The sequence below is a fragment of the Microchirus variegatus genome (genome assembly GCF_963457635.1).
Source record: "Microchirus variegatus genome assembly, chromosome: 15".
NCBI classification, from domain to species: Eukaryota; Metazoa; Chordata; class Actinopteri; order Pleuronectiformes; family Soleidae; genus Microchirus; species Microchirus variegatus.
Window position 1 is genome coordinate 20,063,914 of NC_139816.1, and position 25,701 is coordinate 20,089,614.

General features: G+C 40.0%; 2 protein-coding genes across 3 annotated transcripts; both read right to left on the reverse strand.

Annotated features, from left to right (window-relative positions):
• Nucleotides 1-518: 518 nt before the first annotated feature.
• LOC310937333 (leukocyte elastase inhibitor-like) lies at nucleotides 519-10,114 on the reverse strand. Of its 2 annotated transcripts, XM_083901563.1 has the most exons (10): nucleotides 9,988-10,114; nucleotides 9,255-9,436; nucleotides 5,837-5,950; nucleotides 4,635-4,775; nucleotides 4,302-4,419; nucleotides 3,911-4,053; nucleotides 2,694-2,771; nucleotides 1,734-1,823; nucleotides 1,479-1,659; nucleotides 519-1,351 (listed from the first exon to the last, which is right to left on the reverse strand). In XM_083901563.1, the coding sequence occupies exons 2-10, from the start codon at nucleotides 9,429-9,431 to the stop codon at nucleotides 1,125-1,127; spliced, it is 1,269 nt and encodes a 422-aa protein (XP_083757689.1). In that variant the 5' UTR covers nucleotides 9,432-9,436; nucleotides 9,988-10,114; the 3' UTR covers nucleotides 519-1,124. The 2 variants fall into 2 exon arrangements, with proteins under 2 accessions (XP_083757689.1, XP_083757690.1); XM_083901564.1 differs by lacking the exon at nucleotides 5,837-5,950.
• Nucleotides 10,115-12,230: 2,116 nt separating this feature from the next.
• On the reverse strand, nucleotides 12,231-25,416 carry LOC310937509 (uncharacterized protein; the record flags this gene model as incomplete). Its single annotated transcript, XM_083901792.1, has 19 exons — nucleotides 25,336-25,416; nucleotides 23,568-23,749; nucleotides 23,130-23,234; nucleotides 21,929-22,081; nucleotides 21,642-21,759; nucleotides 21,103-21,245; nucleotides 20,788-20,865; nucleotides 20,574-20,663; nucleotides 20,267-20,444; nucleotides 19,943-20,170; nucleotides 17,991-18,172; nucleotides 15,817-15,900; nucleotides 14,751-14,876; nucleotides 14,521-14,638; nucleotides 14,236-14,378; nucleotides 13,156-13,233; nucleotides 12,839-12,928; nucleotides 12,559-12,739; nucleotides 12,231-12,457 (listed from the first exon to the last, which is right to left on the reverse strand). Exons 1-19 carry the CDS (start codon nucleotides 25,379-25,381, stop codon nucleotides 12,231-12,233), a joined length of 2,550 nt encoding a protein of 849 aa, XP_083757918.1. The 5' UTR covers nucleotides 25,382-25,416.
• Between the last annotated feature and the right edge of the window lie 285 nt (nucleotides 25,417-25,701).

Sequence of the window (25,701 nt, forward strand, 5' to 3'; positions counted from 1 at the left end):
TTAAAAATAATAACAACAATAATAATACTAAAATGTACAAAACGAAAAGAAAAATATTGAATAGATTTGTCTGGGATTTTTATGGTCTTTAGGAATGTTTTACCAATGTGAAACTCCATGAATTAAAAATATAGAATATAAAGACCTATAAAAGCCCGTGTCCATGTCTCGATGTTTCCTGTGGACAGTTTTACAGGCGCCTCTTTTACTACTGTGGTCAATGGGAAAATTGATTTTTGGGCCCCATGAGTATTTTTGTTGCAGTACCCAGAGTGGCCATCATGACGGAGGGGGCGATGCTCTCGCGAGACTCCGCTACAGACTTCGAGACATCTGAGATTTACGTGGATTCATAAATAAAGCGGGCCACACGGTGGCGCAGTGGCTACCGTGGCATGTTCACTGTCATTCTGATCACACTTGGCTCTCAGCCTGTTCAGAATATTTAAAAACAAACAAACAGAACATTTTAGAATCACACTTTTATTACATTACAGGAAAAATATAAGTGACTTGGTCTTAATTGAAAACTAATGTAAACTTGTTTTCAACACATTTATTCCATTGCACAGTGGTGAAATTACATAAACCCACACTTTTTTTTTTATAACCTTAAAGGACATTTCTATATGTTAATGTGACTTCACGTCAATATTCTCTTTGGTTCATTGACAATAAAAACCAGAGGAAAGCCTGGTGTCCGTAAAGTGCAGAGATTATGGGATTGTGATTGTAGCTGGTTGAAAAAGGCACACAGTACATTGTTATTAAGGTACATTTCTTCAAAGAGTGTAAAGTACTAGATAAAAACAACACCCAGACTTAAGTTTGGCTGCAGCAAAAAAGGGCCAAAACATATTACAACATACATAAAAGAAAAAAGGTATTACCTAACCTATTAGGTGCAAAGGATGAAGTACACGGACAGTAAAGTTGAAGAATCACTAATATAAGTGATGCCAAAGCCATAGTTCAGTAGTCATCCTCGTGCGGAAAATAGAGGATGTTAACTCGGAGTGTGATTAAAATCTGTAGTAGTGATTCTCATAATTATAAGATGATATGCTGTTGGTGCGTTGTGACATCCCGAGAGGAAAAATTGCTCTCAACAATGTGACGCTCACTTATGGAGAGCAGTAGCGGCCAGCAAACAGAATACTCATGGAGGGGTTATGGCGGATGAAGAAAAGGAACGGATGGTCTGCAGTGAATTTGACTGGAGGCATCGGAAGACAGCGCATCATCATTATGGCAGCAGTGGCTGCAGCGGCCTCAGTTCCCTCCTCATTGACCTCCAGAAAAGCCTTGTGGACGACTTTGGACAGCACCAGATCGTTGGCAGGAGACATGCCTGTAACAGAAGAAGAGCGACAGAGAAACGTTTAATTGAATCTCTGCATTTGCTTTATCTTTCAACAGAAGTACAGGTTGTTCATTTACAGATACTTGAATGATTTTGTCAATTACGGATGTCCTACCTGAGAAGTCGCACAGTGCCGCATCAAAGGCATCCACCATGCCCATTTTCACCAGGATGGTCTTCATGTCGTATTTCTCCTCCATCTTGAAGCGAGGCAGACCCAGCTGGACCTCAGTAGTATCCATCATGTCGGGGCGAGTCCACTCCATAAAGTTCTCGTAGGTCAACTCCTTCTCCAGCTGAGGGAGCACAGAAAATTGATTTTGAATTGAATACAGTAATATTAGTTTATGTATGAGTGTGCATGCCCTACCTTCTCCAGACCAGTTGAACTGTCCTCTATCTCAATAGGTAGAAAGATGAGCATGCTGAGCTCCTTCCCTTTGTAAGGCATCTCCAGAATCTGTACAACAACACAGCTCCAAGATTACAGCAGAAATGCATATACATTTTGGCTAGCTGATGAGTAAAAATGCAAAATTCAGTCAGAACATTTATAGTTATGGTGCAAAAAACAATGGATCATGATTAAAGCTAAACATATTTTCATTTAACTTGCCAGTGGACTGACATTGTATTAACAGATTCATTAAAGCTCACATAGAGTGGTCCTGTTGCACATATATGTTAGTTATGGAGGTCTACTTACATACATTAACTTGTTTTTATGGTCAAAAACCTCCTAGTTGCTGTAAACGAGAAATCCTCTTTTCATTTCCCAGCCACGAGATTTGAGACTCAACTCTCACACCCAGAAGACTGAGTCTTGTGATTGGCCAGTATATTCAGCACACCCGCTCTCAGAAGCGCAGCTCCCCCCTCTGGAACAGTGGATGCACTGCTCCTCATTATCAAAACATTGTTTTATCAATGTTTAAAAATAGCTTCTTCACGACTCCCAGCCTCAGTCCCTTTTATGACTTTGGCCTGGAGTCAGACCCAGAGTCAGAAGACACTGTCGCTCGTGAAACACCTCCACAACGGACGTTATTCTTCTTCTGCGGTTCAATGTACGCAACCGGATGTGCCCGGACTAGTGCCCAGAGCAGGAGGATCTGCTGTTCCGGAGAACCAGTGTTTACGTAACTGGACCAGGTTTTTTCAGAGATATCACTGAGCCCGAGATTACAATAAAACAGTGTTCTCAGCAGTGGCTGAACTGTTTGTTTAGAACCTTCAGGGCTTCTTAAACAAGGTAATGACGCAGATACACACTAAAAAACAGCGTTAATTGGAACTTCCGGTCTAGGTCTGCTTTAAATGTCTTGATTACCTGGCAGCTGGCTTCAGGGATGAAGGTCAAAGGGAACTTCGTTTTCTGGTGCATCATCTTCACTGGTTTGGAGTTATTCTGAAAACGGCAAACAGAAACATGCAGAACTTAACCTGAGCCGAAAGCTTCTGCATGTCACCTTGTTGCAGGGATGTGTACAATACAGATTTAAAGCCTAATGAAACGTACTCTCTGAATACACTTCAGAACATTTCAGTCAGTACATTATTTTAGACGTGACTCCCCCAATCGAACAGAAGTGCTTGTCTCGCTCACCTCATGAAAAATACTTTCTGAGTTGGTCTCTTCTTTTCCGTCCACTCAAAATCACATCTTATTGATTAGTTTACCATACCAGAATTTAGTATTAACTGGTTTCTTGTAACGGTTTTATTTAACCGGCTTTCACTTTAACATCTGTGGTTGATTTGACTTTATTTAGTTTGTCTATTTTATATTGAGTTGTTTTTCTTATTTCTTTATTCATGCACTTTCAGGAACTTTGAACATTGCTATCAATAGTACTCCACAGCACTTTTGAAAAAAAAAAAAATCACATTCTCATAAAGGCTATTCTCTAGTGACAAAAGATGGAGCTTTGAAATGACTGAATACTCTTCTTTTTTTTTTCCACATTAGTAAATCATTCATCAATAAACCAGGATTGACATTAAATTCAAGGACTTTAAGGACTTTCTATGACCGATTCCTTCGACTACAAGGACTGAATGTGCTGACACAGCTGCTTCGCCCATGGCGTCCACATTTATGGAATCTCACATCAACGGCGAAGAGAAACAGAAACAGAGAAAGTCATTGAACCACAAGCAGTTTGCGTTATGTAATCAGATTACACACTCTTTCGTTGCCTATTCCACCACCTCCTGTGGTCAGGTTTCCTGTCATGGCACTGATGATGACATTTTCATGACTTGTCACAGCTTTTCATCAAGAAAGTGGAAACAGCAGTGTATAATGCCTAGAGTTTGTGAAGAATCTTTCCCCACCTCGTTAGGACACAATAAAAGGCTAAGATATCTAATACTGTGCAATTTCTATTTATTTCCATTTAGAAAGTTGGCTAAAACATGACGATTGGGCTTTTTAATGTTCCTGCAGCATATTAATACTAGTAAACAACTAGTGTTCACTTGTAATATTGAATGATATTATGTTGACCTGTCACACAGTTTCACAAACCCTCTGTGCACTCTTACCTTGCTGAGTCTAAACTGAGAATCTCTTGTGTCGCTCTCATTAAACTGCTTGTTCCAGTTGCCTTTAAAGTAGATGGCATTGACCAGCACCAGCCTGCTCATGTTGTCCAACACACCCTGGGCCAGCAGATCCTTAATTTTACCTTAGAAGAGTTGGAAGCACACACAAAAATTCAATCTTTCATTTCCAGAGTTATTTACTATGTATTTCCCATATTAATATGTTCAATCTATGCATTGATATCAGTAAGACAGATTTGCTGGTCCATTTAGGGCCACCATAGAAAAATGTTTGGTATTGTACGGCCATGTAAAGTTCTCAGTCCGGAAATGCAGTTATACCTGTGGGACTGACACAAGACTGAGAGGCTTATTGATGTGTGAGACCCACCTTGTGTCTGACCCTCCACCCAGGTGTTAATGTTGAGCCTTGCTGCCTCATGGCTGGTGAGGAAGTCCACACCTTCCAGCTCTGCATTGTAATGCTTTCTGGTGTTTCCTAAGAACTCCTGACATCACCAGAAAAACAACAATCACACATTTAATGACTGTCAAGGATCACAATCGCAGCTTTGTTTTCTAGTACACCGTTCTGCTCTACACTCCCCCCATCCATCATTCCTATTTACTTAAGCGTAAAGATTCCTATCTGAGCTTCTCATTCAGTCAAGCATTCTGTACCACACCCTATCCACACACACACACATAATATTTATATACACACCTCAACAAACTGGTAGGACTTCTCTCCATACAGCCTGTTGGCAACACTGAGGGCATATGGAGCACCTGGCTTGTTGAGCTCCCCCAACAGTTGGCCAAAGTTAGAGTGGACGTCATCCTGACAGAGCTGGGTTTTCAGACTCTGGACAAAGTAGATGAAGAAGTGTTAGTAAGATGCCACTGATGGTTTGATAGTTGACTTTAGTATATTTGCCCCCACTGTAACATTATTGAGGACAGTCAAGTTTACATCGCTCAACAATCACTTGGTCATAAAAACAAAACAAAAAACTTACAGGACAACAGGACAACATTAATGCAAACCATCTCAGCACTCATTGACAAAAAAATAAAAATACAAAATGAAAAGTGACGTGGAAAAACCAGGAGAGGATACTGAAAAACTGAAGGAAATATCCGTCCAAACAATGACAAGCCTTTTTTTCACATAGATCCACATAAAGACACCACAGCATCCCTTCACCACTGTGTTACATGCTTTTCAGAGTCTTATCACACTGTAGTTTCCTGCTGCTGCTTATAAAGTTTAGACAGTACACCAGAAAGAAACCACAAACAGAAGCCAGGCCTACATTCTTGTGAATTATGTAACGAAATCTTTGGATCTGGCAGTCGACGCACAAAGAAACTCCAAACCCTTCAATTGTGCTAATCTCTGTACTGCTGTTCTGTTTTTCTAAATTAATCTGAAGAAAGTGGTATCTTTCAGTCAAAATATACCTCTTTGTTTTCATAAAATAATCTAAATATTAAATCAATACAATGCTTTTGTCAGGGCCTTATTATTCAAAGATATCATTGTCATGTGAAGCATGGCAAGTGTAACGCAAAATGCAATGTAAAACACACTGCCAAACCTGTTTAGCTCGCCATATTTACCAGATGGAAAGGATTAAATTATCAAACATGTGAAGTCAGAGTCCAAATCTCCACTGGCTTCTTCACCAAGTGTAGGGATTTCAGAAGAATGAGTACAATTATACTACAAATACTTCTTGGATCTGACCGTCGACACACACACAAACCCTCAGCTGGGCTGCTCCATGCGTTGCTGTTGAGTTTTCCCCAAAAGATTAGCAGAGAAACAAGCATCCCTTCACCATCTGACACCACCCAGACCATGGGTTAGTAAAACACCCCTGCGTTAGTTTATCATCCCTGTACTTTTGGCTTCGTTACCACCTTTTGCAGATGCGGAGGTAATTTGCACTGGATCTTCTGCTGCAAAATTTGCATCTGCTGCATGGGCTGTGATCTGCAAGGCCTCCGGTTCTCTGCCTCAGTGAAGCTGAGGACCTGGTGGTGCAAGGGGGTAGTGTTCACTGGTAAATTCGATGTCTCTGCTACAGGAAGTATCAATGCATGGATTCTGCAGGCCTTGCTCGTAGACTCGGTCGGAAAGGTACATCAAAAATGTAGCTGTGTCATATGTTTGATAAGAATCGGAATTGAAATAATATGGTGTCTTTAATTCACTGTTCAGTTAGTCATCACATGTCTCTGACTGTGCACAGTGAGTTGAGTGAGTGACAACACACTTGTTGAATGCAGTGCGCATAACTTTGCTGTATTATATCAAAAAAACGCATTCGTCAGAGAACTTGCACTGGCATCTTCATCATTGCTTTCACTTTGTTTTCTTGTGTGATAGTGAGTGGAGTTGCATGTTGCAGCTTGATATCCCCTCTCCTCATCCTTTTCCTTCTAAGTGTGACTTTTGTTGTTCCATTGAGGATAGTACCTGGTGCTTTTTTTGGCATCTGCTCTGGCGAGGCTCCATGTGTGGCGCTGCGGTAATGCAGCAGCTAATCTTTTTAAATCAACTGATTCTAATGAGTCTGTACACCTAAAAAGTAGTGCTTGTTTGTGTCGCGTACACTCTTAGAAATAAAAGTGCTTAGTAGAACCATATAAGGTTCTTCTGCTTGTACCAATAGGAGAACCCTTTTTGGCTCCAGGTAGAACCTTTTTATAAAGGTTCCACCTAGAACTCTTTTGGAGGGTTCCACCAAGAACCCTTTTAAAACCATTTATTCAGGAAAGGGGTTTTAATGGGTTCTCTGGGTCAAAATGGTTCTTACTGGAACAATTAGTGTTACCAAGAACCCTTGAAAAACGCTTTCTTTGGGAAAGGGTTTTTCAGAAGCAAATGGTTCCAGGTAGAACCTCAGCCCTTGTAGAAGGACTCTTTTGGAACCCTTATTTCTAAGACTGTATAAAACAGGGGTCTCAAACTGGCGGGCCCCCACTTAATATCATGTTATAATGAAAACATGGCTTACGACCTCACTGTCTTTTAAACACAGTGTGTAACTGAGGAACAGCTGCCAGCGAGGTGATAGAATATAATGTTTGCGAGCAATGTTTTTATAACAGTAATAATAAGACATTTGGTCATCATTATGAATGGCAGTGGCCGAAGGGCTCCTGGCACTGATTTTAATTAGTTGTCCATACTATTATTTATGCAATTTAAAATAAATGTCTGTTTTTGATATGAATACATTAATTTTGAGTCATAAATAGTATTATTAAGTATAGGTGTGATATTATGATGCAATATTGTGAACAGTTGTTTTTTTTCCCCACTTTTTGATCTCTAGGCCAGCCCCCTCTTGACCACAATAGATGCGCATTGGCCCCCAGGACATTTGAGTTTGAGACCCTGGTATAAAACGATGACACGACATTTTCGTGCAGCCCTGCTATGAAGACCGTGCCTATGTTGAGGAGGTACTATGGAGTAATGGAAACATCATGCCAGATACCAAACCCAGTAGAGTGATGGTTATTCATTGTGGGCTATTATAAAAATCTCAAAATAGCAGCCTCCATAGAGGTGACCCAGCTCCTGATATAAACTTTCTGTGATAAATGAAAAACAACAATTAATATAATCAGGTGATTGTACACTTATATAAGAAGAATAATAGCTATTATTTGAATTTCAATTTCTGCCAAATGAAAATATAACACAATGAACTCACTGACCCCGCTCTGAATACAAATAATCTGATTTGCCTCCTTTACTATTCAACTGACACCATATATTCTGTGGCATCAGGGCTTTTTTGAAAAGGTTTTCATTGGAGGACATTATTAAAATATATATTATGTCCACACAGCATGGGTCAGAACCTTAATGACACACGTTGAGAATGACAGTGGGTGAAAAACGGTTATCTTTTAGCCTCTGTCAACCCATTTTCCCCCACAGTTTAACACATTTCTGCAGATACCAAGAAAATAAGTTCTTGCAAGGTGACTACACGACTGAATCATACATGTCGTATTCTCACCCACTGACTGCAGTATCTGTCAGATTGATGTTGACCACCTGGCTTAAAAAAGTTACCCCCCCCCCCCAAAAAAAACAGGTCACACAGCATTTGACAGGCAGTTCAGTCCTCGTAACTGCCTGTCAAATGTCTCAGCATTCTCACGGCTGACTCATGGTTTTCTGTGGACGTCTGTTTTAAACAAAAACACAATCACACACCCTCTCTGTCACGCATGCATGCTCACTCCGTTCTGGTAACACAACTCTTTCACAAGCAGGATCAAACTGTCTAGTGGAAGCTCGATCTTTCTCACAAAATGTATTCAAAAATAGTTGTGTAGTGGCTTCTTGACTTGTAAAGTGAATTATTTCAAGGACAATGTGTGATGCTGCAGTTACAACACATTGTTTGTCCCTGACCCCTGTTTAACAGCCAGGTAATAAACCTACTGCTATGTGTGAGATGGCAGGAGGACAACATATAGGAAACATAGTTGGTATTCTATTATTTTACATTATGTAGCACTATTATTAATAGTTATCTTCTTCTTTCTGTCCTTTGACATACAGTCTCGATGAGTCCCCTGAACACCAATCTTTCAAATGACTGGAGCTGTTTCATAACCTCAGAAACACATTGACTTAGGGGCCCATGGCCGTATCTGGGTGTGTCTTTGCTTTAGCAATCATTTGGTAAATGTCACTGCCTGTATTATTTTTACACAATATGTGATTGTGTGTAAAAACGGCCAGTCTGACAGGTTTTTTCCATATATTACATATATTTAAAAAAGATATTTATCACAAAGATTTCAAAACCTTTGAAAATATAGGAATCGAGTATACAGCCGTAAAAGGCTGTGACCCCTTCAGTGACTAATCTTTGTCAGTGGTTACCTCCCTGTTGCACATAAGGTATATGATGTATGCACACAAGATTAAAAAGACTGCTTTGCTGTACATTTATCTCGATTGCACATACACTTCCATAGTAGTATTGTGTAATGTTCCCATAGTAACACACAACACAGAGCTGCCCACCCATAAATCCTGGTCAGAGTCTGAATGGAACAAGGCTTTGTCATTTTAGCAACACTGAATGACAGATGTGAATGTGGGCTGACACTTCCACAGCTGCTCCACTCTCCATTTATTCCCATCAACTCTTGCACACTGTCTCTCTCTACCAAAACTGTTCAGGATTTAAAACAGGAGTCAAATTAAATTACATGTATTATTTCATCCACTGCATAAGCAACACATTTATAAGAACCAGGTGAACCAACCTACACCTGTGAGTATAAGCGTGTGTGTTTGTACCTCTGACATCTGTGTGGCTGTGTTGCCTCCGGCTCCCAGCATCACCATAGCCAGAGCTGAGGAGATGCTGAAAGGAGAGAAGAAGACATTTGCTGTCTTGTCGTTATCACTCAGCTCTTTGAACAGATCCAGACAGAAGTTGGTGTTGGCCTTGGGCAGAGCGTCTGAAGATGCCATTGTGTCTGTGAAGTAAGCAGAACAGAATGTTAAAGCAACTCTGAGAAGTTAAACTGACACTGTCTGAGAATATTAATACCTGACAGACATTGAGATAATGTTTATACTGTTAAAACTATATTTCAAATTTTCAGTTATAATTTAATTAAAAAAGTTGTAATGGTGTATGTACTGTATAATAAAGTAATATTATTACTACTATTAAGACTAGTACTTATTATGGTCCTAGTTTAGGATTGTATTCAAACTAGAATCATCTTTAAAGATGTGTCAACAAATCAGCAGACTTATAACATGTAAAACATACGGATTATTGAGTGGACTGATGGAGAATACGCGCGGTCATTGTCACTCACACTTAAACGTAATTATATGCTGCTACACATGGCACGTGACAATAGGTTCGCATTTTTTCCACACATATAGCGCCAGTCCGTGAATGCATCACGTTCACTTTGTTTATAGCCGTAACGTGAAGCCTTTAAAACCTGCCCGGTTACGACCAAGTGTCTACAAACTAAATCAGTAAAGTCCTGTGGTGACAACGTCTACTTACATAGAGTCGCGTCACGTCAGGTGCAGCAGCAGGTCAGGAATGACTTCAGCTGCTACTCAGCTGCTACTCAGCTGCGGACACACCCGGAAAAAAGACACCAACGCACTTCCCTATTCTCAAACGTCTCACTACGGAAGGCGAAAGGAGAAGTCAAGCCCATATCACATAAAGTAAATAAACGATACCGATGAAGTATAATTATACTATACAACACGTCATAACACACAAATAAGGAAATAGACAAGTAATCAAACAATGTTATTATATTAGATTATTAAATCAGTAATAGTTGTTATGGAGGTCATCTCAGTCAAAATGAAATAAATACATCAGAACAGAAATAAATAAAATGTTGCTGTTGTATCGGTCTGGATCTAGTATTAACCACGCCCCCTCATTGTGTCCTGCAATAAGTAAATCTGATGTTTGGAAATAAAAGTCTCCTGAATAAATAAACGTGTCATTATGAAATTACCAGTATTAGGGCCACATTAAGAAAAACATTTTTTCACAGACTTCGGGAATAAAGTCTTAATTTACGAGATTCAAGTTGGGGAGAGTAGTCCATCTCATGGATGTATAATATGAACATCCATGGTCCATCTACGCTGAAGTCCGCCTCTTCCTGTGTTACGTTCAAAACATTCCGGGCGTCTCTCGCTAACGTACAGTCGCATCCGGTCAATCTGTTGCTTCTCATTGGATAACAAAGCTGTCAATCAACGGCAGCAAAAGAGAGAGACGGCTCAATCGAGCCATCTGGTGTTTGTTTTCAGAAAGGAAAATACATAGAATTATGCAGGAAGCCATAAACTGTTTTATTGAACACTAATAGTGATATAAAGGTGGAAAAAGTAGTTTAATACATGAAAGAAATACAAATGGCACAGATGTTTCTAAAATGTGACGTATGAGACCTTGTCTGTACTCTCTGTACTAAAACGTCTCTATTTTTGTACTGCAACGTTTGATTTGAACTAAGTCAAACTTTGCAGAGATGAAGAGTTGAAGTTTGTAGCTGCAGTTGTGTCATTCCAAAGAGATTCTCATCCTGAAATCTTTTTTTTTTCCAGGCAAACCTGAATTATTTTTTTGTGTGCCATCTTCATTTACTCTTCACCAGCAACACGTGTTGATATTTACACATCTTAGCAAATCCCACAAGTGTTCCATTTTCTATGACACCCAAAGTATTCAAATAGAAGACCTTGAGGTTGCAGAGTTATACACATTGAGTGCGGAATTTTCTAGCAGAGACCTACAGCACGTTACTAACTTTTGTCGATTACATTTTTTTTGACTATTTATTGTAAAAGTTAGTTTCAATACTGCAGAAGTACTATGTCAAAAATGTCTCTTGGACATTTTGCATGAACTGTTATGCCATAAATAATCGACCTGTATAAAATCCTTCTCATCACACTTTGCTGAATCAGAGATGAAACAAATGAAAAAACAGCACATGCGATACCTGAGAACCATTCACTTTTATTCTTTGCGTAAAGCATAAGGATACACGGAAATGACCTTGTCTCATTTAAACTCTTGTTACAAGACCTGAGTATGTTGCAGCAGCCCAATTAAAATTCTGAAAAGCTTCCTCCACCCACTGAAAACTTCAACCACAACTTACATTTAAAAAAACATGCTTTTCTTTTTCCCCTTGAAAGCCACTGCTCAATCATGCCCAACCCAATACATAATAAATGATATAGCAAAAGAATGTGTCACTATTTTGTTCACTTACTTGATTCAAAACTCATTTGATTTGTTTTTAATGTCTTCCAATGGTGTCCCAGTAGGGGGCCACAGTCAACACTTTGGAAATCACTGGTATTCAGTATATTCATTTTATATTACTGTGCATAGTGGTACACTAACGTGCACCTCCACGTTAAAATGATCAGCAAGGACTCATTTGGTTTACTAGACATAAAATTACTGGACATGAGGCTGCAGCTAATGGGGCCAATCATGTATACAGAAAACCTCATGAACATCAAGACACACGTCTCAAAGTGACCATAAAGTACAACATAAGCACAAAATCACTAATATAGGAAGTGATGCCAACAAGCAACAACATTGTTTAGAAGTATTGATCATCCAGGTGCTCAAAGTATAGGACAGTAACATAGGGTTTGATTAAACGCTTAAGCGATGATTGTTAAGATTTCTACAGTAATGGAGATTGAAAGACCGCCCCGGTCAGCGGAGACAACATGCGTTCAACAATGTCATGCTCACTCAGGGGAGCAGAAGCGACCAGCAAACACAATACTCTTGGACTCGTTATGGCGGATGAAGAAGAGGAAGGGATGGTCAGCGATGAAGCTTTTCCTTGGCATAAAAGAAGTCATCCCAATAGTCACGGCAGTGGCGGCAGCAGCCTCGGTTCCCTCCTCGTTGACGTCCACATAAGCCTTGTGGATGACTTTTGACAGCACCAGGCCATGGGTAGGAGACATGGCTGTCACAGAAAAGAGTGACAAAGAGCATTTGTTTAGGTTTTCTTGTTTTCTGATCTTTAAATGATACATCCAAATATTGTAGTTCAGGCACATGTCCTACCTTTCAAATCGCACAGTGACGCATCAAAGGCATCAACCATGCCCATACTGACCAGGACACGTTTCATGTCATACTTCTCCTCCATCTTGAACCGAGGCAGACCCACTTGGACCTCAACTTCATCCATCACTGCAGGGAGGGTCCACTTCATGAAGCGGTCATAGTTCAGATCCTTCTCAAGCTGACAGAGCACACAGAATCACTTCTTATATTGTGCTTTCTTCTGTGTGTGGACGTGCACGTGTGTGGTTGTGTGTGTGTGTGTGTGTGTATGACCTACCTTCTCCAGACCAGTTGAACTGTCCTCTATATCCATGGGAAGAAAGATGAACATGCTGAGCTCCTTCCCTTTGTAAGGCAACTCCAGGATCTGTATAACGGCATAATTCCAAGAATAAAGCAAAAATATAATGATAATACTGTGTATATATATATATATATATATATATGTATATGCATATGTATATATATGTGTATATGTATATGTATATATATACATGTATATATATGTGTATATGTATATGTATATATATACATATGTATATGTGTGTATATATATATACACATATAAGCCTAGATCAAATCTGTTTCAATTACCTGGACCTTGAATTCAGCGACCGTGTTCAATGGGAACTTAGTTGTCTGATACATCATCTTCACTGTTTTTTTGTCATTCTGAAAACAACAACCAAGTAAAAAGCTTTGTGTTACATTGTTGCAGAGATGTATTTTACACTGTGACTGTGAACACTGAGCTTTTCAGCCTGATGATTAGTTACTGTCTTACTTACACCTTGGTATGTTTTAAAGCTGCAGTGCATCACTTTTGGATATTTTTTGTTATTGTTCATGTTATTATTCTGCCACTGGAACAATGTGAGATTATCCATATGCTGCATCCTTCATTTGAAAAGGGCTGAGTCAAGCAATACTATCAGACCTGACTTGTTTAGGGAGTGTTTGTGTACACAGTGGCAAGAAGATTTTTTTGAGCACTTCTAACACTTTTGGTGGGCGCTTCAATGTGTCACACTTTACTTGTGCAACGATGCTAAGACATTCAGAGAGAGTTGTGTGGACCTGATAGGCCTGGTCAGCACTGTGAGAAAGTTAGTTCAAATTGATTTGAATATATTGGATGGTTTCTTATTTTATACTGCTATAAAGCGGAACTTTGCATGTTTGGTCGCTTTTAGACTTTTTCTCTGTGGAGCTCCCCCTACAGTTTCAGAGTACACATTTTTACAACACCACCCATCCATCCATTGTCTGCCACTCAGTCATTTCTCTGCTTCTTTTTCACCAGCTCTGCCATGATGAATGTCTCAAAAAATGCTATCGCTGGCCTTGGTTTTATAGTCGGTAGGTGGCTAAGGGGGTGTGTGCAGTGCTGTAAGGGAATCCATGTTTCTTGTGAGATCCGCAACTTCGCGAGACCTCCTTGTTCTGAGGCTGGCTTTTCGCTAACAGAAGTGGACACAGCCCCCAATCTCCCCGCCATAAACCATTTAATCATCAGAATGATTTCAAAGCTGTTAAATTAGGGTAAAGATCCCGCATAGTTCTGCTTTAAACTGCACTATGGATGTTTATGTCAAATTCAATGACTTACTTGATAACAGAGACAACCTGGTCGGTCTGATTTCATTCTAAATCATCACAGTCGTGTAGTGTTACCTTGTTGAGTCTAAACTGAGCGTCTCTCGTGGCACCCTCCTCAAACTTTTTATTCCAGTCACCTTTGAAGTAGATGGCATTGACCAGCACAAGCCTGGTCAGGCTGCTCAACGAGCCCTCGGGCAGCAGATCCTTAATTTTATCTGAATTTGAAGCACAAATTTGAATTTATAAAGACCTAAAACACTCGGAGTACACCAAATTAAAAATCTGTCAAACAAAATATGCATGCGAACACAGAAAAGCTGGCAGTCTTCCATTTGCTGGGTTAATGATGTGACACACCTCGTGTCTGCTCCTCCACCCAGGTGTTGATTTCGACCCTTGCAACCTCAAAGGCGGATTTGAAGTCCACACTCTCCATCTCTGACCTGTAGTACTTTTTCGTCTCCTTTATGTAAGTCTGGAAACGTCAACAATGTATTAGCCAATGCTTTTGATTGGACAAATTACTTGAAGGGCCTTATATCCGTCCATAGCCATGAACATGAACACACATACATGAAGAACACCACCTTATCAAACTTGAAGGTCTGCTCCCCGTACAGCCTGTTGGCGACACTGAGGATGTACTGAGCCTCTTTCTTGTTGAGCTCTGTCAGTAGTTGGCTGAACTCCGTGTTGATGTTTTCCAGTTGGGGCTGGGTTGTCATACAAAGTAGACATAGAAGTGTAAGCGAGACATACTGACTGAGTGATATATCGGTCTAATACTGTAATGTATATAGTGTATATTCTACACTATATCATGCATGTAAGGATAAACTTCAGTCACTCTCCTAAAATATAATAAGCTGCTCTATTTGTTGACAGATAAACCCAAAATGATAAGAATGCTATTTGCATCCCTTTATGCAAATAACAATGTCATAGAATCTGTTTAAACTGCTCACTGTGTTTAGATTGGTTCATATTAATGCCTGGATGGATCAGATATACACATTTTAGTATCTTACTTCACTTTAAGACCTTTTACATTGTCTTTAATGAACCAATAGACTTTCCAAGTCGTGACGAGCCTTTATCAAAAAGATCAACATGAAAACATGACTTTCCATCATTGTATTACTTAACTGGCCTCTTCCAGATGAATTTCCGATGGCACGTTTTTGTTGTTGTGTGTCCAAATCAGCAAGACATAAACCATCTTCCATGGGTTGTCACGGTGTTGTTTAAAATGTCGCTTTTATTCACATTTAAGAGCTTTATCAGCATTATGATGTGTTCACAGCAGATCTAAAGTAAACACAGTTTTTGTGCATACGCCAAGTTTCTACTCCAACAACAGTACTCAAACCAAACTTCTAAGGGTTAAGTCTCAACACCCTATTATTTCCTGAACCAGCTCAAACAGGTTCAAAGAGTACACCAGACAGAAACCATGAGCAGAAGCCAGGACAACATTCTTGTCAATTTTGTAAAATAGAAACCTGGTTTGGCTCTAGCAGCGATCACACCCAGAAACATCAAACCAAAGTCATCTGAGGACAGTGAGACGCTGAAGATGACAAAGAACAAGGATCCCATCCCCACAGACAACCTGTTAGTTTATCATTCGTGTGTTTTTGGATTTGTAACCACCTTCAGCACATCCTGTTGCTGTGTCTGCTGCAAGAGCGGCATTCCTTCAGGTAGAAGCTTCTCTGCCTCAGTGAATCTGAGGACCTGGTGGTGCAAAACAAGTTCACTGTTAAGTCAGACATCACAAGTTGTTATTGTTTTTAAGTGTTTAAATGGTCTGGTACCATCTTACTTATCAGAGCTCGTACAGCCTCACAGTACCTCCAGAGCACTTAGGTCAACAAACCAGCTGCTTCTGGCATTATATACCTCAGTCCAGACTCTCTACTCGTGGGGACAGAGCCTTCTCAGTGGCGGCCCCCAAGCTGTGGAACAGCCTACCTTTCCAGGTTAGAGCTGCACAGTCTGTTGAGCACTTTAAAACACTACTAAAAACCTATCTTTTTACCCTGGCGTTCAGTCCCAGCTAGGCGAGAATCCTTGGGTTTCCTACTTTATTCATTTTATTTTTACTTTTATTTGTTTTTAATTCTAATTTTAGCTTTTGTTTTAAACTGAGCTCTCACTATTCCTTTATTGTTTTTATTTATTATTATATTGTGTGTGATTATATTGTATTCAAATAACTGTGCAGCACTTTGGTTCAACTGAGGTTGTTTTTAAATGTGCTTTATAAATAAACTTGACTTGACTTGACTTGACAAGTTTCTGGTGTTCGCACAACATTTCAGTATGTGATCAAATGTCGCCAATTCAAATGATGGATCAGAAATAAGTACATGTTGAAAAAACAAAACAAAACGCTTGTGGGTCAAACCTGGCTATATTAATTGACTGTGAAACTGTCTTGATTTGCCTACGGTATATTTGCAACAGTTGTCATTGGACTGCAGGTTACTTTTTGGTTATTGGCGAAAAAAACAAGTGACAGGTTCCAACAGATTTAGGGGACTGTGTGTTTGTTTATAACCACAGCTCATAATGATACAGACAGGTTCACACTGTTACAGTGACTTCCCAGAGACATAGCTGATCTAATCATTTGTTGCTGACTCAGATAAACTGCTAAAGCACTGCGCCATGACACTGCCTTACCTGGGTGTATCTTGGCTTTACCAGTCATTTGGAAAAAAACAACACTGACTGCACAATGTGCCAACTCCCATGTTTATAACAGTTACAGCACCTCTATGTCTCATTGTTTACTCTGGTGTACAGGCTTCGTCGAGGTTATTTTCTAAGTCCCTAACCCATTTATTGGGCGAGGGAATTTGTGAAATTTGACTTTGATTTCACTTGGCTTGTTTTTAAGCACAAAAAGAAAACTACTCTATTTGTGACTTCTGCACAACTGTTCCTACTTTATATCACGACTAAAAATATAAAAATAATTATTTGACTATTTGACTAAACAACACATAAGACGACGAAAAAAAGACTTGAAAGTGACACGGTGTAGACCTTCAAATAATGTCTCCAAGGTTAGTTTGATGGTACATCAACTCACAAATAATATTCAATAATAATTATAATAACTTCTGTCAAAGCCTGAGCAGGCCTGCATCATCTGTATTGACACTATGGGACTTTAGGTTTTCAGGTCAGTGCCACAAAAACAACTACAACATTCTACACCTCAACATAGATCACATGGGGAGCTTTGTCAAGCTTTATACCCACATCACATCACACTCAATCATGGTTTGATCTATTTATTTTCACACTCTGTATTCATATTTAAAGGTGCATTGTGTAATAAATCTAAAGCAACTGGCCATGAAATCCTCCTAATATGTCACAAAGGCTGAGAAATAATGTTCATATAACAAACTGAACTCACCAACAACAACAGTACAGACAAAATATTTGCATTAAAAAAAAATATTTTGCAGACTGCAAATCATGTTTATGTTTTGAAATCATGTTTTGGCGGCGCCACCTACCGCCATCTACCAATCATTGCAGTCAGTAGAGTCTCAGCTGCCGAGCAACCACGGGTTGCCAGTCACGTCAAAAAACGAAACTTAAAAGACCTCGGTATTTTGAATTTGAATGTAGTAACCATTTTTGGCCACATTCTTACATATGGCACCTTTAAATCGTAATAGTTTTGTGCAATAAATTGATTAAGTTATTGACAAATTGTGAATTTTAGCCATCTAAAGCTAAGAATAAACTTATTGTGTGTGTGTGTGTGTGTGTGTGTGTGTGTGTGTGTGTGTGTGTGTGTGTACCTCTGACATCTGTGTGGCTGTGTTGCCTCTGGCTCCCAACAACACCATAGCCAGAGCTGAGGAGATGCTAACGGGGGAGAAGAAGACATTTGCTGTCTTATCGAGATCATTCAGCTGTTTGAACAGATCCAGACAGAAGGTGGTGTTGGCCTTAGTCAGAGTGTTTGATGGTTCCATTGCGTCTGTAAAAAAAGCAGCAGATCATGATCAGAGCACTCATGATCACATTATGTATTTTTTTTACCCAATTATAAACTAAACTTTGCAACAGAGCCAAACTCCACTAAAAACACTAAAAATAATTACATTGATTGTCTGTGAATATAATGAGCTGATCATATTATTATTGTTATATTAAGACAGTTTCTACTCTGTGAAGACTTGGTCTTTAGCTCAAATATTATTATTTATCCTATTACAGTACATATTAGTAGCATGTTTGGTTAAAGGTAACCAAATAACACCAGTATATAATACATTCAATAACAAAAGCATCCTGGAGGTAGTAAGCCTACAGAACTTGAATATACTTTCGTGGAAAAAAAACCATGCAGCTACTATTTGCATGTAACTACTATTTAAATGGAGAATGTTAAGAGTGAACGATTCTATGCTGAGGAGACGGATCTGGACGTGCGCATTCATTCCCGGTGGGTAGACCGGGTGGGCTAGTGCGAGTGAAAAACGGGAGAGACAGGATTTAGAATAAAAAAAAATCCATATTGAAAAAAATTACTGGGAAAAAAAGCATAAGGAGAAAAACACAAGTAACACGCACCAGAAAGAGTCTGGAACCACATGTGTGTCCGTGCTCTCTTTTACACACAGCGCACGATTGTGTCTGTGCCCTTTTACGCACAGCACACCTGCCTCGAGAATAGCACTGCGCGATGAATGCCTCGGACCACAAGTCACTTTAAGACCACATCGTGGGCGCCGCACGTGAAAATGACACATGCTGAGTAATAGCAATGCAAACACACGCAAAGTCTCTTTCGTCGCACAGTCAGTTTCGTCGCCACAACCTGTACTTACAGTCACTTTTCTCTCAGCACAGCAGCAGTTCAGACGTCTCTCACAACCAAATTACATGTGTAAGATGAGGCAGCTTCGTTATGTACAGGTGCTGCTGACACACCCCGCCAGGTATCTGAATAATCACATGATCAAGCAGAACGAATGGAACCTGCTTTTCATCTTTATTACTTATAACCCACACAATCAATCATTATTATTGTAGCAATACATACAGGAAGTTTAATGTCCTAATCAAGTCTAATTAACCATGCTCCAAGTACTGAACTTGTGTTAGTATTACTGCTGATAATTACTGTGAGATAATTTTTTTTTATCTATTTATATTTACTCACACACTTGGGTTAGGGTTAGGTTTTCCTCATTAGATACCAAGTCAAAATATAGCACCTAAAGTACTGTATTTAGTGTAATCTGTTTATTCTTCCTCATATATGAGTGATCAAATCCGAATATGGTTGGGAAAATAACAATAGTGCAATATTGACACTTTGACAACTGACCTAACTGTACTGTGTCAGATCAGTAGAAACATAAATCAAAGGATTTTTTTTAACAGTACAGACAATATTGGGAAATCAGAAACTTTTATTCCATATATTGAAGCTTAAGGATGCATAAAAATAGCCTGGTCCCAGATCATTACCCCATTAACAGAAATTACTTGAATATAGAATGTTTTTAGTCGACATTACTAGTATGTTCATTACAATACACGAGTTACAATTACCCTCACTTTGCATAAACAGCAAGGACACATCTTTTAATGTGATTTTATCACACAATTCTCCTTGAGTATAAGAAGCAATAGGTGAAGTCATGCAAACAAGAAGTTGTAGTGCAGAAGTATTCTTTCATCATCATGAGCAATAACTCATGATGAGGTTAAACTCTCATTAATCAATGTCGTGCTCAGTTAGGGGAGCAGAAGCGGCCAGCAAACAGAATGCTCATGGTGACGTTGTGGCGGATGAAGAAGAGGAAGGGATGGTCCGCGTTGAAAGTGGCTCGAGGCTGAATGACATGAGAAAGAGTCGTCATGATGGGAGCAGTGGCTGCAGCAGCCTCAGTTCCCTCCTCGTTGACGTCCACAAAAGCCTTGTGGACAACTTTTGACAGGACGAGGTCATTGGTATAAGACATGCCTGTAACAGAAGAGAGTAAGAGAGAGTATCTTAGGAATACACGGCCTGCTGAACGACTGTATTTGCTGATATTTGTAGTTCAGATTCATGTCCTACCTGAAAAGTCACACATCCCCACAAAGGCATCCACCATGCCCATGCTGACAAGGACATTCTTCATGTCATACATCTCCTCCACCTTGAACTGAGGCAGACTCAAGTCGACATCATACTGAGACATCAGGTCAGGGGAAGTCCACTCCATAAATGTTTCATATGTCAGCAGCTGCTCCAGCTGAGGGACCACAAAGAATCAAATAATTATATATTTTTTGTCACGTTGGGTTTTTTCTTTTTTTTATGTGCGAAGTGTGTGTGTGTGTGTGTGTGTGTGTGTGTGTGTGTGTGTGTGTGTATGTCCTACCTTCTCCAGACCAGTCCAATTGTCCTCTATATCATTGGGCAGAACGATGAGCATACTGAGCTCCCTTCCTTTGTAAGGCAACTCCAGGATCTGTAGAACAACATGAGTCCAACATGACAGTTGGCGTACAAAGTGCAAACATAGGGAGTATTCGTATTATTCAGTTACCACATGGGTGAAGCACAGACAGACACTCATTAAATGCTGTGAATACCTGCAAGTTGAATTCAACAACAACGCGCATTGTAAATGACTTGTTCATGTGCATCATCTTCACTGGCTTGGTTTCATTCTGTAAATAGAAAACAGAAACTTACATAACAGAGCTTGTACACGTTCACCTTGTTCCAGTGATATACAACAGTAGTGTACAACAGGTATAAAATATACTGAGTGTAGTGTGATTGATCGTTGTCCTTTTCAAACTGGTGATAAGTTACTTTATAACACACATTTGTCTCACCCTTGGAAGAATATCAGTATTCATTTCCACAAGTTATTTTGCGGAACAGTTGCAGTTCAGTGTTACCTTGTTGATCCTGAACTGAGCATCTCTTGTTTCACTCTTCACAAACTGCCGGAGCCAGTTGCTTTTGAAGTAGATGGCATTGACCAGCACCAGCCTGGACATTGTGCTCAGCGTGCCTTTAGCCAGCAAATCCTTAATTTTACCTGAGTTTGAAGAACAAATATGGAATTATGAGCACAATCCCCATGTTTCATCCAAGTAATAATGAATCAACCATTGCTATCAGAACCCGAAAGACTGATTTACTGTACAGTTGGGGGTATTTTTCATTATTTCATTATTCATTATTTTATTATTAGTTGTTTTATAACTGCACTAAAACAGCACTCAACCTTTCTATCTTCTGGTCTTTTCTGGGCAACCAAAGAGAGCTGCAGTAACTTTGAACTATAATTGAGCATTAAAGTTCTATGTCACTGTAATGGATATATGTAAAAAACAGCCAATAGCCAGACTTGGTGAGACTACAAGGCTTGTGCAGTTCATCCTCATCACTGCGATTACATTACATTGAAAGGGGACATTATTGTGTCACTCACCTTGTGTCTGATTCTCCACCCAGCTGTTGATGTCGAGCCTTGCTTCCTCATGGTTGGTTTTGAAGTCCACAGCCTTCAGCTCTGCGTTGTAGTGCTTCTTGGTTTTTTCTAAGTAATCCTGGAACATCAACACCATATTTACTGATTCTGGTCAAACAAAGGGTTCATTTAACTTACTAGACAGGGAAGTCTTTATAGCAGCTGCTTTCCACTCCGTTCTTCCTCATTTGTGATCAATATCCCATGTTTATATGTCAACATAAAAACACTCACTGAAGCACACACACCTCAACAAACTCGTAGGTCTGCTCCCCATACAGCTTGTTGGCAACAATGAGTTTGTACTGAGCCTCTGGCTTGTTGAGCTCTGTCAGTAGTTGGCTGAAGTCAGCGTGGAGATCGTCCTTGCTGACGTCCTCACAGCACTCGGCTTTTGTTCTCTTTGGACATAAAGTGGACACGTATTAGAGACACACTGAACAAGTGACAGATCAGTTTAATATACATATATAGTATGTTAGAGTGGATCTGTTGGATAACTTGCTTGTTGATTTGATTAAAGAGTATACTGAAAAATCTTATATTGTGAAAAGCAGAATTATTCAATATACTTGATTTGAGATGACCATGCAGTATGTTTGAAAATTAACCTAGTTCCTTTAATTTATTTTTTATTTAATTTTATTTAATTCATAACATCAGTAGTTAATGGCAGACCCAGGTTCAAGCCACGGTTGGAACAAGGGTCTTTCTGCAAGGAGTTTGCATGTTCACCCCGTGTGTGCGTGGATTTTCTCCGGGTTCTTTGGCTTCCTCTCACAGTCCAAAAACATGCAGATTTGAGGATTAGGTAAATTGGACACTCTAAATTGACCATAGGCCTGAGAGGTTGAGTGAATGGTTGTTTGTCTCTATATGTGGCCCTGTGATGGACTGGTGAACTGTCCAGGGTGTACCCCGCCTATCGCCCTATGTCAGCTGAGATAGGCACACCAGCCCCCGGGGAAAAAAATGGTAGATGATGGATGGATAGATAATGGTTTCAATCACCAGTTTCTGTTCACTGTTCCTGGGTAGAGGAAAAGAGACGATAAAGCACAGCACATTTGAGTGGACACCAGTGTTATAGAGCTAGTGTTGTCCAGTAAGAGCCTGGTTTCAGATGACGTCATGATTTTGCTGGATTGGATTTCTTTTATTAATATTTGATGGTTCAGTCTCATCCCACTTTGGTTTAATAAGGGTTCTCATAAAGGTTAAACTGTACACCAGAAACCAACTATGAACACAGGCCAGGATGACATTCCTGTGAATTAGAAAACACACCCAGAACAATCCATCCAGTCACACACTTCGGAATAGATGCAAAACAAACAAACAAGGATCCTGTCGCTACATGACATCCAGAGCATCTAGTTAGTAGAAAAGTGTACGTGCCGCTGGGTTCGTAACCACCTTCAGCACATGGAGTGACACAGTGTTACAAACCTGCTGCTGCTGCTGCTGCTGCTGCTGCTGCTGCTGCTGCTGCTGCTGCATCATCACCTGTACTCCCTCAGGCAGCAGCTGTTGTGCCTCAGAGAATCCGAGGACCTGGTGCAAGACGAGACATTGTTAAATCAGATGTCACAGGTCTCTGGTTTGTAAAGTACAAGATGCATCCATGTCACCGTAACAGTGATGTGTGTGTGCCGAGTTACATTTCACAAGACTTTCCCGGAGACTGAGAGGGAATATAAAAAAATGAAGCGACCTCAAACAGTTGATCAGCGACAATTGTAAATGTTGCTGTCTGGATGATGCCGTTTTGAGTGTGGTGTTTTATTGATGATGCTCTCACACAAAGTTATTAATAGATACATTCATTTATTTGAACGAGAATAAAGTCTAAAAGTAAACCTCAACTGTGTGTGTGTGTGTTTGTACCTCTGACATCTGTGAGGCTGTGTTTCCTCTGGCTCCCAGCATCACCATAGCCAGAGCTGAGGAGATGCTGAAAGGAGAGAAGAAGACATTTGCCGTCTTGTCGTTATCACTCAGCTGTTTGAGCAGATCCAGACAGAAGGTGGTGTTGGCCTTGGACAGAGCGTCTGATGATGCCATTGTGTCTACAAAGAAAGCAGATCAGAGCATTTGCGATCATATTAAAAATATCCCTTTTGTCTCTGAGCCAAACTCGCACTGAAAAGATAATTCATTTATAATTTAACTGATTGTCTGTGAATGTAAAGTCTTGCATATGAAGACAATGTTTACAATACTCTTCAAAACTTGAAATGGTGAACAAAAATAGAATGTCATGACATTTGCTCAGATTCTTGATTCATTTGTTTATGGAATGATTTATTTTGCTCAAACCCAGTAGTCCAGTGTCACTTGGCCACTCCTATTGACTACAATACACAGACACTCCTTATGGTCTGGTCAGTAAAAGGGCACACCAAAATGTGGACTTTTGTCACTTGTCCATATGCCACAGATGTCACAAATCATGAGGGAGCGTGCCATTGGCATGCTGAGTGCTGTGTTGAGCGTTACAGCTGTGGCAACACAACTGAATGTGCATCATTCCACGATCATTTCAGGCCACAATCGACAACCTGGTGATGTCCGTGCGTCGCCAGTGTACCGCTCTGCGTGAGGCTAATGGTGGACACACACATTATTAAAGTTTGTGAACTTGGATCATCGACCCCTATTGTGTTCTTCCTGCCATTACTCAAGGACTTTTGTTTTGAAATTGATCCTAATTCGCAGTATTTTTGGTCGGATGTGAACAAATTCACCAGCTTATTGTATTTCAATGACTTGGATTGAACAATAGTGGACAGGCAGTTCATATCTCTCTGGTTTTTTTATCGTGCATTTCTATTCTTCCACATGCAGCTCTATAAATGACTATTATATTTATCTATATTATGTTGCCACCATACACATTACAGCAGACCATGAATCGACCAACCCAACCCACTAAAATCAATTAATACACACGCTCAGGGTCTGCAAAATAAACCAGTCAGTCCTCCAGTCACAATCTGTACTTACAGATATCAGATATTTTTCCTCCAGTGCAGCTGCAGTTCAGGAGTGTCTTCTCTATGAAGAGACAGTGTCCTTATGTACTGGTGACACACCCAACAAAAGCCTGCCAGGTTGTATTACATGAGAAAATGGAGAGGTCATAAAAAACGTTATTTTTCCCTCTGATATTCCCACAGAATGAGTAATTACCACTGGAGTAAAACTCGTGGCGTGTTCAGGCAACCTGATCATACTGTACACCAGAAAGGAACCATGAATAGAAGCCAGGACACATTCCTGTTAATGTTACGCAATATAGTTTTGATCTGGCAGTGAACACAACCACACAAACACACCCAGGAACACGGAACCAAATCAATTTCAAGACGGTGAACAGTAGAGAAACAAGGATCCCTGCACCACATGACACTATCCACATCATCTGTTCGTAAATCATTCTTCACTTGATTCATGTGCTTTTGGATTTGTTCAGCAGATCCACTTGCACTGTGCTGCTGACTGCTGCATCACCCTCTGCTCTGCATCAGTCAGCCTGAGGCTTCCCAGATTATTATTATTATTTTGTTTAATCATCGTCGCTAATACAATAAATCAAACGCCTTCATTGGCACTGATGTTGACAGTCTCCCTGTCACAACTCCACCAGCCTTACCTGTGTGCCATAGACTTGTAGTGAGTGTATAAGCAGAATTCTCCATGATCTGTACATGTGGGTTAAGGCACTGGAAGGAGGGTTGTGTTCAAGGCACGCACGCTTTGATACTCACGGCTGTGTTTTAGATACGGTTGCTTGCTGACCATGGTCCCTTTAAATTGCTGGGTACTTGGGTCACGTGGTGATGGTGGACACCATATTTGTTTTGGGCACTCAGCTGTTTTTCTTTCATAATAACAAATGACTGACGCTGCTGCACAGTCCATGGTGGAAATTGTTTGCTGTAGTTTTCTACGATTTCCACAGACTGTTGTTTTATTGTAGTAATGGCTCTATGGCTGTTTTTTCCCCCTCCAAATGTGT